This window comes from Trachemys scripta, chromosome 2, assembly GCF_013100865.1.
Source record: "Trachemys scripta elegans isolate TJP31775 chromosome 2, CAS_Tse_1.0, whole genome shotgun sequence".
Classification (NCBI taxonomy): Eukaryota; Metazoa; Chordata; order Testudines; family Emydidae; genus Trachemys; species Trachemys scripta.
The window spans coordinates 150,595,874-150,608,128 of NC_048299.1; the positions used below are offsets into that span (position 1 = coordinate 150,595,874).

The window sequence follows — 12,255 nt, forward strand, 5'->3', positions numbered from 1 at the left end:
GCGGGGCCGGGAGCCGGGGGGTGCGCCGGGCCGCCGGGGGCCGGCAGTGCTGGGCGGGCCAGGGGTGGTCGGCCGGGGCCGGCACCCCAGGGCCCAAGCTGACCCAGGCTGGAAATGCCGGGGGGCCAGCCTGGGCCGCGCCTCCTCCCCCCACACCCCCCTTACCTGCTTCAGGCTTCCCGCGAATCAAATATTCGCGGGAAGCAGGAGAGGGGGCGGAGACTTTGGGGAGGGGGCGGGGTTGGGCGGGGCTGGGGGCGGGGCTGGGGGCGGGGCCGTGGGCCGTGGAGTGTCCTCCATTTGGAGGCACAAAATATGGTAACCCTAGTTCTGGGGGGGAGCTGTCAGGGGGCAGGAGTGGGGAGAGGGATCGGAGCAGTCAGGGGACAGGGAGCAGAGGGGTTTAGATGGGTTGGGAGTTCTGGGGGCGGCTGTCAGGGGGTGGGGAGTGGTTGGATGGGGCGTGGGAGTCCCAGGGGTCTGTCTGGGAATGGGGGTGTGGATAAGGGTTGGGGCAGTCAGGGGACAAGAGGCAGGGAGGCTTAGATAGGGAGTGGAGTCCTGGGGGGCAGTTAGGGGCAGGGGTCCCAGGAGGGGGCAGTCAGGGGACAAGGAACGGGGGGAGGGTTGGGAGTTCTGGGGGGGCGGGAAGTGGGAGGGGCGGGGCTAGGGCGGGGCTCCTCCCGTCCTCTTTTTTGCTTGCTGAAATATGGTAACCCTAGTTAAGGCACAAAACAAGTAACGCCTAAAATACAAAGACAGTAGCTACCTTTTTTCCCCCTGTTACAGCATGCTAAATGCTGCCACACCGTATGGAAAGACGCAGCCGTAGCTGGCAAGCGCAGAGTAGGCGGGAGACCCATTGCAGTTGGATCTTCAATTGTGCACATGTTTGTAAAGTTTCCCCTGGTGCTCAGTGGAGAGGATGTTTTAAGCAAGCTGAAAAACTGAAAATAAAAATATGGCTCTGCTATAGCCAAGGGTGGTCATGTTAAATGAAATAGACTAAAATAAAAATATTATTTAAACAACAAAAATATCTCATGAGAAGGATCTTTTTAGAAACTCCAGAAATGACCTATTTGTAAAGGTCCATCCGGCTATAATACTTTTTGCATACATATATAATGTTTTTTGTCAGGGCATATTAAAGTCCTGTACATAGGTAGGTAAAGTATCATCGCTTTTGTAAGCTGGAGAAACAGACACTGAAAGATGAAGTGACTTGCCCAGGGTTGCTCAGAAGGTCAGTAGAGGAGCTGGGAATGGGACCTTCTGGACTCCCTGTATTGACTTTGCATAAGCCACTTTGTCTTCCCTGTGTCAATTTATTCAGCTGTAAAACAAGTCTGGTGGAGAACTCAGATGCCCTGACTTCCAGTTCCCTGATCTAACCATTTGGACCTGTTGCCTTGCCACAATGCATCCCTAAAATACCCTTTTTACCCTTAGAACATGAACATCCAGGTGGAGGACATAAGGATCCGAGCTATTCTTGCTACCTACCGCAGGCGTGTGCCTGTTACGGAGGGTTACGTGGAGGTGAAAGACGGAGGGAGCTGGAAGCAGATCTGTGACAAACACTGGACTGCGAAGAATTCCCGAGTCGTCTGCGGCATGTTTGGATTTCCGGGCGAGAGGAAATACAACGCCAAGGTCTACAAGTAAGAAGGGAGCTTTTTATAAGCCTTGGTCGTGTTTCCCGAACACTCGGGCCTTGTTCAAAAATGCAAGTTTCAAATTATAGCAAAGACCTAGAAGTGGGCAACCTCGGCCAGTTGCTTCATTCCTGTGGATCAGATTTTACTTCTGTGTAAATATTTTAAATGTCAGACACTTCCTTTTGTAACCAGGGGTACATGAGGCCAGTCTGAGCCCAACCTTTTTGGAGGAGATAAAGTGATGTGAACAAATTATCTAAGTTATATCTGTTTAAAGTCAGAAAAAAGATGGGCTTGGTACACTGTCTTTCTATTTCCAACTACTAGATAGTCCTAATATTCTTTCTTTCTTTCTTTGTGGGCTCTGTGTGTGTAACATACGTATATGACTATAGTCTAAGTCCTGCACTTAGATCTTCGTGGAGGCCCATCAATCTCAGAGAGCCTGAGCAGGCATAGAGGTCCGTCTGCATAGATCCAGTTGTATGATCAGGGCCGGTACATGCCATGACAGCAGTTTTAACCAATTAGAATTGCAGTAAGACAGGTCCTTGTTTTGTCTCATAACGCAAGATTCCTCATTCACACGACTGCATAGAATTCAGGGTTTCACACCTCTGACAAAATGTTTATCCAGGGCTTACCAAGCTTCTCTGGTATTTGCCTCTCACCTGGGCTCACCCTCCGTAGTTCCTGGGTGTCTGGCTGCCAACTCACTGAATTTAAGGATTGTGAGTTAGTTGCTGCTCGGGAGCCGTCTGCCTTGGAGGAATTTTCCAATAATTCTCCCACTGTTCAGCTCCACTGGAGTTAGCAGCCTTGGGAGCTCTTCAATAGCTGGACTGCCAACTGCCTTCACTGTATTAAGCACCATGTCAATTAGCCCTGCTGTGAACAGGGTTAGATGACACGCCGCTTGAAATGTCGGCAGCCTGTTTACGCTAGGCCTCCCAACACGGCTCCTGCCTGTGGATCTGAAATGATGTTAGCAATGGTGGCACATTAGTCAAGTGTCCCTACTGTAAAAGGGCTTTACTGCTACTCTATAGTGCGCTGTCTTGCAGTATCCGTGGAGGGCATAAAATGAGGGAAGAGAACGAGGGTTATTTAGTCTGCAGGAGAGAAGAGTGAGGGAGGATTTGGAGAGAAGAGTGAAAGGGGGTTCCAAAGAGGATGGATCTAGACTGTTCTCAGTAGTGGCAGATGACAGAACAAGGAGTAATGGTCTCAAGTTGCAGTGGGGGAGGTCTAGGTTGGATATTAGGAAACACACTTTCACTAGGAGGGTGGTGAAGCACTAGAATGGGTTACCTAGGGAGGTGTTGGAATCTCCTTCCTTAGAGGTTTTTAAGGCCCGGCTTGACAAAGCCCTGGCTGGGATGATTTAGTTGGTGTTGGCCCTGCTTTGAGCAGGGGGTTGGACTAAATGACCTCCTGAGGTCTCTTCCAACCCTAATCTTCTTTGATTCTGTGATCCCTGGGGGAAAGCCTGCAGTGTCCTTTTGGCTGCATGCAGAATAAAACTAGCAGGAATCCTGACTGTCCCCCTGCGAACTAGCATGCTGCAGATTTGTTTTTATCTCCAGCTAGTAACCTAAACACATTTTGCTCTTTACAGTTTACAACAAGGCAGCTGCAAAATAGCTTATGCTAAGAAATCATCCAGTTTCTCCCCCAAGTCCGTGACCTATGGCGCTGGACCAGGGACTAAGCTGGTGGGGGAGAATTTTATTCGTAAGAAGCAATAGTTGTCGTTTTTTCGCTTGTTCCTTTAGCTCACAGGCGGGCTGTTTCTCTAGGTTCCTGTTGGAGCTGACAGGCTGCGCTTCATGTTTCTCATTAGTAAGATGAAGACAATCGGTTGAAAAGGTCCTGAGGGTAGAATACTGTAAAGCAGCACAAATAAAACACCCAAACTAGAGCTTTGTTTTCCGGCGTCTAAGGGATACAAGTGGGGAAGTCGTAATTGCTACCAGGCAGTCTCGTGTTTTGTTCTGGACTATTGGAGTAGAGGAACACATGTTTCCATCCATGCCCATTTTTTCTCCTGAGCTAAAGAGATACTGTTGTGCTCCTGCACTGCACATCAGAACCACATAATCAATTTGCTCTAATAAGACAAAGCAGATCCTTCCTGCTCGGCACTTAGAGGTGTTTCCAAGAAGGATGGTATCATTTTAATGGTTGGAAGCAACTGTACTTACTAAATGATGGCTTGGTAACTTTCCTTCAGCCCATGATAGTGCATGTGCCAGGGAGATTTAGGCTAGATATTGGAAAGTTTTTCCTAACTAAAGGATAGTTAAGCACTGGAACAGGTTACCTAGGGAGCGTGTGGAATCCCCATCATTGGAGGTTTTTAAGAACGGGTTAGACAAGCACCTGTCAGGGATGGGCTAGGTATACTTAATGCCTCCTCAGCACAGGGGGATGGACTTAGAGCAGCGGTTCTCAAACTTCGTTGCACCGCGATTCCCTTCTGACAACAAAAATTACTACACGACCCCAGGAGCGGGGACTGAAGCCTGAGCCCACCCGAGCCCTGCCACCCTGGGTGGGGGACCAAAACCAAAGCCCAAGGGCTTCATCCCCGGGTAGCAGGCTTGTAATCTGAGCCCCTCCACCAGGGCTGAAGCCGAAGCCTGGCCCCTCGGTGGTGGGGCTCAGGGTTTGGCCCTGGGAGGTGAAGCTCGGGCTTTGACTTCAATCCCAGGCGTGGGGCTCAGACTTCGGCTTTGGCCCCGGCTCCAGCCAGTCTAACGCCAGCCTTGGAGCCCCCATTAAAACAAGGTTGCAACCCACTTTGAGGTCCCGACCAGCAGTTTGAGAACCACTGGACTAGATGACCTCTTGAGGTCCCTTTCAGCCCTACCTTTCTATGATTCTGTGTGCATCATATCCACCAAGATGCCTTTGGTCTACCTGAGGTGGGAGTCATGTTTCTAGGTACATGCAGTATCTTTCCTTCTGTTCTCTATTAAGGATTGGGTTATTTACCTTTAAGCATTGTAAGCTGAATCTTGTGCATGTGTGTGTAGGATGTGTTCAGGTGCATAGTTATGGATGAGATAAAGTATGTTCTGTGTGTACAGATATATATTTAATCAGTACACGGTGTGTGTGTGTGTGGGGGGGATTAGGATATTCAGATCAGGGATTTTTGCATATTTCTAGTGCATATAAAAATAAATAATACAGCATTATTAACCCAATGTTACAGATGGGAGAAAAATAAGGCACGGAGATTGAGCCTGATTTTCAGAGGCACTGGGGATGTGCAGCTCCCTGGGACCACAGTCTGAGTTGTGGATACTCTAAATACCAGCCTCTAAGTGACTTTTCTAAAGTCAAACAGTAAGTCAGTGGCAGAGAACCTGGTGCCTATTCCCCTGCAGTCTCCCCCTTGTATCTATGTGCCAGGCCCAGCTACAGGTAAAAGGGAGAACTGATATCTGAGCTGTTGATACCCAAATAAAGATATTTGGAAAATGTATTGAATATTTTCCACAGTGTTGGAACAGCCTGGGGTGTGATTGTGCCAAAGGGAGCAGAAGTTTGAATTGTGTTTGTACTTTTCTAAGTACAGATCTATCAGACTTTATTGGATTGTCACCTCTAAAAGAATTGTTTCCCTTCCTGTGGCATTGCGTGTGTGCCCAAAGTTACTGGAACCCTGCATTTAATGCATTAAGACTCCTTATTAGGGCAAAGCTGTATTGAATAGTGGCCTGCCAGGACTAAGTAAAACTCCAAGGGTCCTGCCCCATAGACTTGTGTAAAATCAGGGCTGGTGTCTTCAGTGGTAGTCTCTGCTTCGGTCACTCTAAAGTCCTTCTCAGGAATCCAGGTCATCTGTCATAGCCTGCAAATCCAGGGCTCATCCTCCATTCTGTAGCTTATTCCGCCCACTGTCTAGGCCTATTGAATAGTGGTTTGAGGCATCCCTCCCTGGTCACGTGGAATGAGCCTCTTTCCCACGTGAGTATCAAGCCCTGTAACGTTTTTCTCAGGCTTCGCACGGCATAATTTGTAAATAGCCTTTTCCTGCGAGTGGAACCTTTCACACTGTATCCCACAGCTGGGTAACCAGATTTCAGATCCGGTTCCTAAACCGGCTTCATGATGCTACAGGTTAGGGGTTGTGAACACCCCCTTCCAGACCCACAGTCATCCCCTTTCCTGCTAACTGCAGCTTGGCAGGCTGAGCTAGCAGAAATTCAGCTTTGCTTCTGCACCATGAGGGTGGGAGGTGAAATAATTTGCAGATGGATCCTGCTTGAAAGAAAACAACTTAGCTCCTCATCCTCTTGCTGCCAAAGTTTTATCCCTCAATATAACTTAGCTTCTCCATTTGATGGCACAATTTCTGTTAAGAAACAAAACAAACCTCAGTGAATTTTCCATGCTCCCGTTGCTCCTTCAAAGCTATTTATTTAAGAGCTTTCATAAATTCATCTCCCAACCCCCAGTTCCCATGGTGGAAGGGGAGCAGTATTAGTTCCATTTTACAGATGGGCAAATTGAGGGAAGATAGGTTTATGGTCGGATATCCTGAACCTCTGCAACTCTCACTGGAGTGAGCAGGAGCTCAGTCCAAGATGGTCAAGAGAGTATAAGAGCTGGGAATAGAACTCAGGAGTTCCTGGCTTTCTGACCTGTATTCACATCAAACCATTCCTTTCTCATCTATGGCTGAGAGCTGCCCTCAACCTTAAAATCATAAGATCATACATCTGTGTTTGAATTTATGGGGCAATGCATTGCGACCTGTCTGAAGAACAAATCTCTGCAGGTTTTTACTGGGAAAGCAAGATTCCCAGTGGGCAGAAGACAAGAAATCTGGCAGCTCCTCTGCCCTGCTGCACAAGGCTGGAGAAAGGATGCTTGCTAACTTGTGCAGATGCCTGCCCCAAGGGGAAAGTTAATCGGGGTGGAGATGCTGTCTTTCAGCAGAGCCAGAAACCGGTGTCTCAGGCCCACTGAATCAGAGGGGAGAGTATTTGATTTTCTTTTCCCCCTGTTAATCCATCGAAGGACAGGATTAGCTCCCCCTAAATTCCCGATGATGCTCCATGCTCACCTACAGCAGGTGGCCAAAATCATTGCTTCAGTTCATTATACCATGGAGGAATTTTCCCCAGTGACTTTGGCTGGCTGTAGCCACTGGTTTATGCTCTTCTCTATGAAAGCCGTTTATGTGGCCGCTGGCCCCACTCACACCATTCCTACCAAAGCAGGGCTGCTCTTAGCTGAATCTTGAACCTTCCCTCAGACTGATGATGGGGCTTTTGTGTTGTTTCCATTAAAGCTGATAGAGGGACAGTTCAATGGATGGTGAAGATCAGTTTTTAACGACCCATTATAAAACACTCAGTTGATTCTCTCTCTTAAATTCTCAGGACCTGAGTCTTTATTCATCTCCCTTTGGCTTTGGTAGAGTTACTCCTGATTTACGCCAGAGTCAGTGAGGTTTGGATAGGCTCCTTTCTGTATCATCAGTGCCAGAAAGTCTTCAATAATCTACTGGGTAGCCCAGGGAACTGTAAAGTAAACTGTAGTCTACAACCTTTGAAAATCCAGAATCTGTCAAGGGAGGTGAGCTGACAACAGGCCCAGGGCATTTCCTGGGTATTAACAACCAGTTTACCAAGGGCTATTAATGCCAGCCAGATGTAAATACCTCAAGAAATTCCTTGGGATGAGATCATTTGCTATAAAAAGACAGCCCTTCATTTGCTATTATAAGGCAGACCCATGTTACTTGTCTGCTTGCAAAATTCATGTAACTCTTGGCGTGTGTATGGCGGGTCAAGGGTTTCCAGTGAAAATGCTTGTAATGCTTGTATTTTTCTAATGAACAAAAAAACTGAATCCCGAACAGCCAGCTCTCATGAGTATAAATGTCTCAATGTAGGGCCAGATTCTGATCTCCATTACACTGATGTAAATCCGGAGTAACGTCAATGTTCACTGAAGTAGGATGACCAGACAGCAAGGGTGAAATATCGGGACAGGGGGTGGGGGGTAATAGAAGCCTATATCAGAAAAAGACCCAAAAATCGGGACTGTCCCTATAAAATCGGGACATCTGGTCACCCTACACTGAAGTCAATTTTATTAATTTTACCCTGGTATGACTGACAGCAGAATCTGGCCCCTTGTTTGTATTCCAAAGTGATCAGTTATTAACTTTGGGGTCACTTCTGCTGGGATTTTCAGACCCCTAAAGGAGTTAGGCACCCAGTTCTCGCTGCCTTTCAATCCCAGGCTTCAGTCGAAAGTGGAACTGGATGTTCCTGTTAAGAAATGGCTGGCCCAAACCCATCAGCTGGGTTTCCTTATTTGCCTGCTGTGCGTGTTTCTTTCTAAATGGGATGTTGACTTTGTTACTTTTGCGCGCTAGCTGGTGACTCCCTTTTAAACTTGTGCCAGGGAGACTTTGTTGGGGGTGGGGATGGATGGTGGAATAGAGCTGTTTGAAAGATGGTTTAATTTTTGTAATTTCAATGAAATTTCAAAGTTTTGCCATCACCCCGCCTCTGAAAACCAAACAAAGCTTGACTGATTTTTGTCCTGGGTTTCTATCCGTTTGACTTTTAAATTAATTGTCTATCGGTTTTGTGGGTAAATTTAGTGGTGGGGGAAGGTTTTATTTTTGGTTTGACAGCCTTGGAGGCCTTTATGTACAAGACAGACAAGCTTCCCCTGCACAGCTCCATGATGATGGAAGGATCCAGCTATAGGAAGGTTACAGCTCCATATCCAGGAGCCATTGCAGCCTAGACATCGCTGCTGAGACTGACAGCAAGGATGGGCCATTAGAACCAACTGTTGAATGGTAGATTCTGTCCTTTTGGAGAGCTGCCCACTGGGAAGCGGACTGAGATCCTATTTCACGTGGCCCCTCTGAATGGTCATCAGATGGGAACAACTTTCAGTCGCTTCCAATCTAGGCTGGATTGACACCAACAACCTAGTTAGCGGGAAAAGACTCTCTCTCTGCCAGCTCCCTGAACTGTTCAGCTGCCCTCCCCCCATTTTGGCTTTCCTTTATCAATGCTACAATTAATCAGAATCTTAGCTTCATTTCTTAGCGCTTTGTCCACCTTAATTACACTCTCCTAGCTACCTTTCGGATCACTGTCACTCCTTTGCTACTCACTCCGGAATAGTGGCACATGTGGGCTCTTGTAAAGACACTTCTGGATTACAGTTGTGTGTTGGCTCCTTTGGATTTTGATTAACTTAATTTGCAGAATCTCCCCTCGGGTGGTGGTAGATGTCCCTTCATTCCAGCCAACCATTTTAGCTCAGATGCAGCCATAAGACAGCCTTGTGTTTTTGGTTGGGAGGAAGTTGAACAGGTTTCGGTTTTGTTTTTTTTCCCCATGCGCTTATCTCTCCTCCACTCCCCAGTAACTGGAATCATTCCCACTGAGCGATCCAGTTTGGGAGTAAGATGTGGAATCTCCTGCCAATCTCCTCTGCTGTAAACGTGTCGTAAGGAGAGTTGCTCTCGGAAGCTCTCCTTAGGCTCGAGGCTGTTAACACTGCAGCTCTGAGAAGTGTTGGAGAGCCCTTGCTTTATCTCCAGTTTGCCATCTTCCCCCCGGCTAGTTTACTGGGATAACAACTATGTCAAGGGCTACATTTTCATGGGGCCTGCAACAATGCACCAGCTTTATTTGCTCTGCACCAGTTTGCATATGCCCGAACCCCCCCGCTCCCCAAAATCCCTGCATTTTGTGCAAAGTGTCAGTTTATGCCTGTGCAGCGTGTGGTGCAAGTAGAATTGCACAAGTGTGTCTGTGTCCCTTTAGGTGGCTGATCCAGAGAGAGGATAGTCTCCTGCTACTGCTCCCTGCTCATGGACTTAGTCCTTTCACTCGAGTAGCAGAGGTCTGAACTTCAGACCTGAGATCAGTCCTTGGTGACAAACTAAACAAAGGGAGATTACACAAGGAAATGGATCTGTGGCCAGTCAATCTTAACTTGATTAAATTAATTTTTTTAAAATGTAGTTAAACCAGTGCAACTTCTGAGTGTAGATAAAGCCTGTATCACCCTGCTCTAGCTTCCCTGTCCAGCTTCAGGAAGCAGATGAGATATGGGAAAGATAGGAAAATTTCTGTACTAATCCATTTGCTAGAAATTTAGCAGTAGTCTTCAGTTAATCCAGGGTTCTTTTAAAGTTCAGCTGCAGTATTTGTCTCAACAACTTCTTGTGGCAGGGAGTTCCACAGGCTGGCGGTGCAGAGAATGATTTCCTTTGAGTGGTTTTGAATGATTTCACTAGCTGTCTGATTTCCTTTTTCTTTCAGGATGTTTGCCAGCAAGAGGAAGCACAATTATTGGGCTTACTCCATGGACTGCACTGGCAATGAAGCTCACATCTCCAGCTGCAAACTGGGCAACCATCTCAGCGTGGATGCCGAGAAGAATATCACCTGTGAAAACGGGATGCCTGCCGTGGTGAGCTGCATCCCTGGGCGTGCCTTTGCTCCCAGCAGCAACAGTGGCTTCCGAAAAGCCTTTAGGCAGGAGGTAAGGAGACAGCTCCAGCCATCCCACTAGAAAGAGTTTTAATGTTATGGGTGTGTGTTTAAACTGCATAAATATGATCAGCTATCGGAGATGTGGAAACTTCAAACATCAAACTAATTTCATCCAGCTCCAATAAGACAAATTATTCTGAATGAATGCAGTGTAGTTTACCATTAGAAACAGTTTTATCCTAACACAAGACAGGCTCCAATCCTGCAAAGACTCACCCATAGGCATAGCTTTATCTGAGTGGTCTATCCACTTAGTGGAGCTGTTCACAGTGAGTAAAGTTTAAACAGATGAGTAAATCTTTGCAGGATCAGGGCTGTACTGTGTTAGGACAAAAATGCTTGTATGTGACTGACGGTAAATTACGCTGCATGCATTCAGGATAATTTGTGGTGGTGTTAGAGCTGGATGAAATTAGTTTGAGTTTTGAAATCGCCATGAAAAATTTAATCAGTTTCAAATTTCAGCCAAAAATTAAAACAACAAAGTGGGGGGGAGGAGGAGTTTTGACAACTTTGTCCTTGTTTTTCAACCAACTATAGCACTGGTCAGAGTGTTTTTGAATTCCTATGCAATTCTGACCAGGAAAAAAAAATAGTTTTTTGGGGGAGATGTAATTTATTTCCTGTTTTTAAACATTTCTAATAATTATTATTTATTAGTTGTCACTTGCACTATAATAGTGTTTTGAGGCCCCTCCCCATATCAGGACTGCATTGTGCTAGGCGCTGTATGTACACATAATAAGAGAACCCTGCTTTAGGGTAGCTTACAATTGAAAGCTCCAGTCTGTAAATTGTTCTGCATAGGTACTCCTCTATTGATTTCCGCCTGGCTCCGCATGGAGCTAGTTGCAGGATCAAGATAGACAAGACAGTCAAAGGATGGGAGAAGACTTGGAACTGAGGCTCAGTGAGACTGAGGGTATGTCTACACTGCAATAACTGTGTGTGATTGCAGCTTGTGTAGATATATCCAAGCTAGCTTTAATCTAGCTAGATCAGAACAGTGAAGCTATGGCAGCTCAGGCTGTATAAGCCCACCTAGAATCCTGGGTAATTATTTGAATCACTCACCCGCACTGCTAGCTCATTATGCCTACACAAGCTGCAATCAAACCCTGGGATTGCAGTGCAGCCGTGTCTAAGCCATTTCCCTGATGGCGTCAGTGGCAGATGTAGAAATGGAACCCAAACCCGCTGAGTCCCACTCCCAATGCCTTAAAAACAAAACCACGTGCTTTGTGGTTCTTAATTCCCTTCCCCTCCACCAGCAGAGTTCTCTTGACAATGAGCGTCCCAGCACATAGATTGCGTTGGGCATCCATCCTCCAACCTCTGTTCTGAACCCTGCTGTTCTAACTCGGGATGCTTGGCTCAAGATGTTGTGGGATTCGTTTAGCGCCGAAGTTGGCAAGGCAATAAGCAAGTAGGAAGAAAATACATATATCACAGCTTCGTTTTGAGTTGTTCCGCTGAAGCCAGTTGAACAATTGCCTGGCAGATGCTGGGCTTGCTGGTTCGCAGTTACTTAGACTCTGCTGGTTAGTCTCTCACATAGATATTGTAGATACAAAATAGCCAAGATATTGGATTATCTTCTACTGGCAAATACCGTTGAGTGACAGAAGATCCTAGCACGAGGGCTTGTTTGGATTTTAAGGGGATTTAGTGCTGGGGAAATGTCAAATTGACCCCACCCATGGAGAATGAAGATTTGTGATTTACACCCATCCCCACCCCGGACAGTCTCAGCACAGGTAGCATGATACCCTGCCAACCTGGCTTACCTGGAGCCAGGAGAGTGGGCCCTGGGGATAGAACTCCAGTCACTCTTTTTGGCCTCTCTGCTGAGGCTGCCGACAAGTAGGACAGTGAGTAGAGTGGTGGGTTTGGTGTGGTGGACACCAGGACAAAGACAAAACTTGCTTCACAAAAGTCACCAAAGAGTCATGAGGTGGGAAAGGCATTTGGTCACTACTAAGCTGCGATAGATTCAAGCTAGTGACCCGAGTCTGGGTTTTCTACATAAAACAGCGTGG

At 46.9% G+C, this 12,255-nt stretch overlaps 1 protein-coding gene across 2 annotated transcripts in view; it reads left to right on the plus strand.

The window, feature by feature from the left end:
- The window catches only part of LOXL2 (lysyl oxidase like 2), a 102,086-nt gene that overhangs the window by 53,675 nt on the left and 36,156 nt on the right, over positions 1-12,255 (plus strand). For both annotated transcript variants that reach the window (XM_034761842.1, XM_034761843.1), the window contains 2 exons: positions 1,453-1,664; positions 9,983-10,205. In XM_034761842.1, the coding sequence (XP_034617733.1) occupies positions 1,453-1,664; positions 9,983-10,205 (435 nt within the window). The remainder of the gene's footprint in view (positions 1-1,452; positions 1,665-9,982; positions 10,206-12,255) is intronic.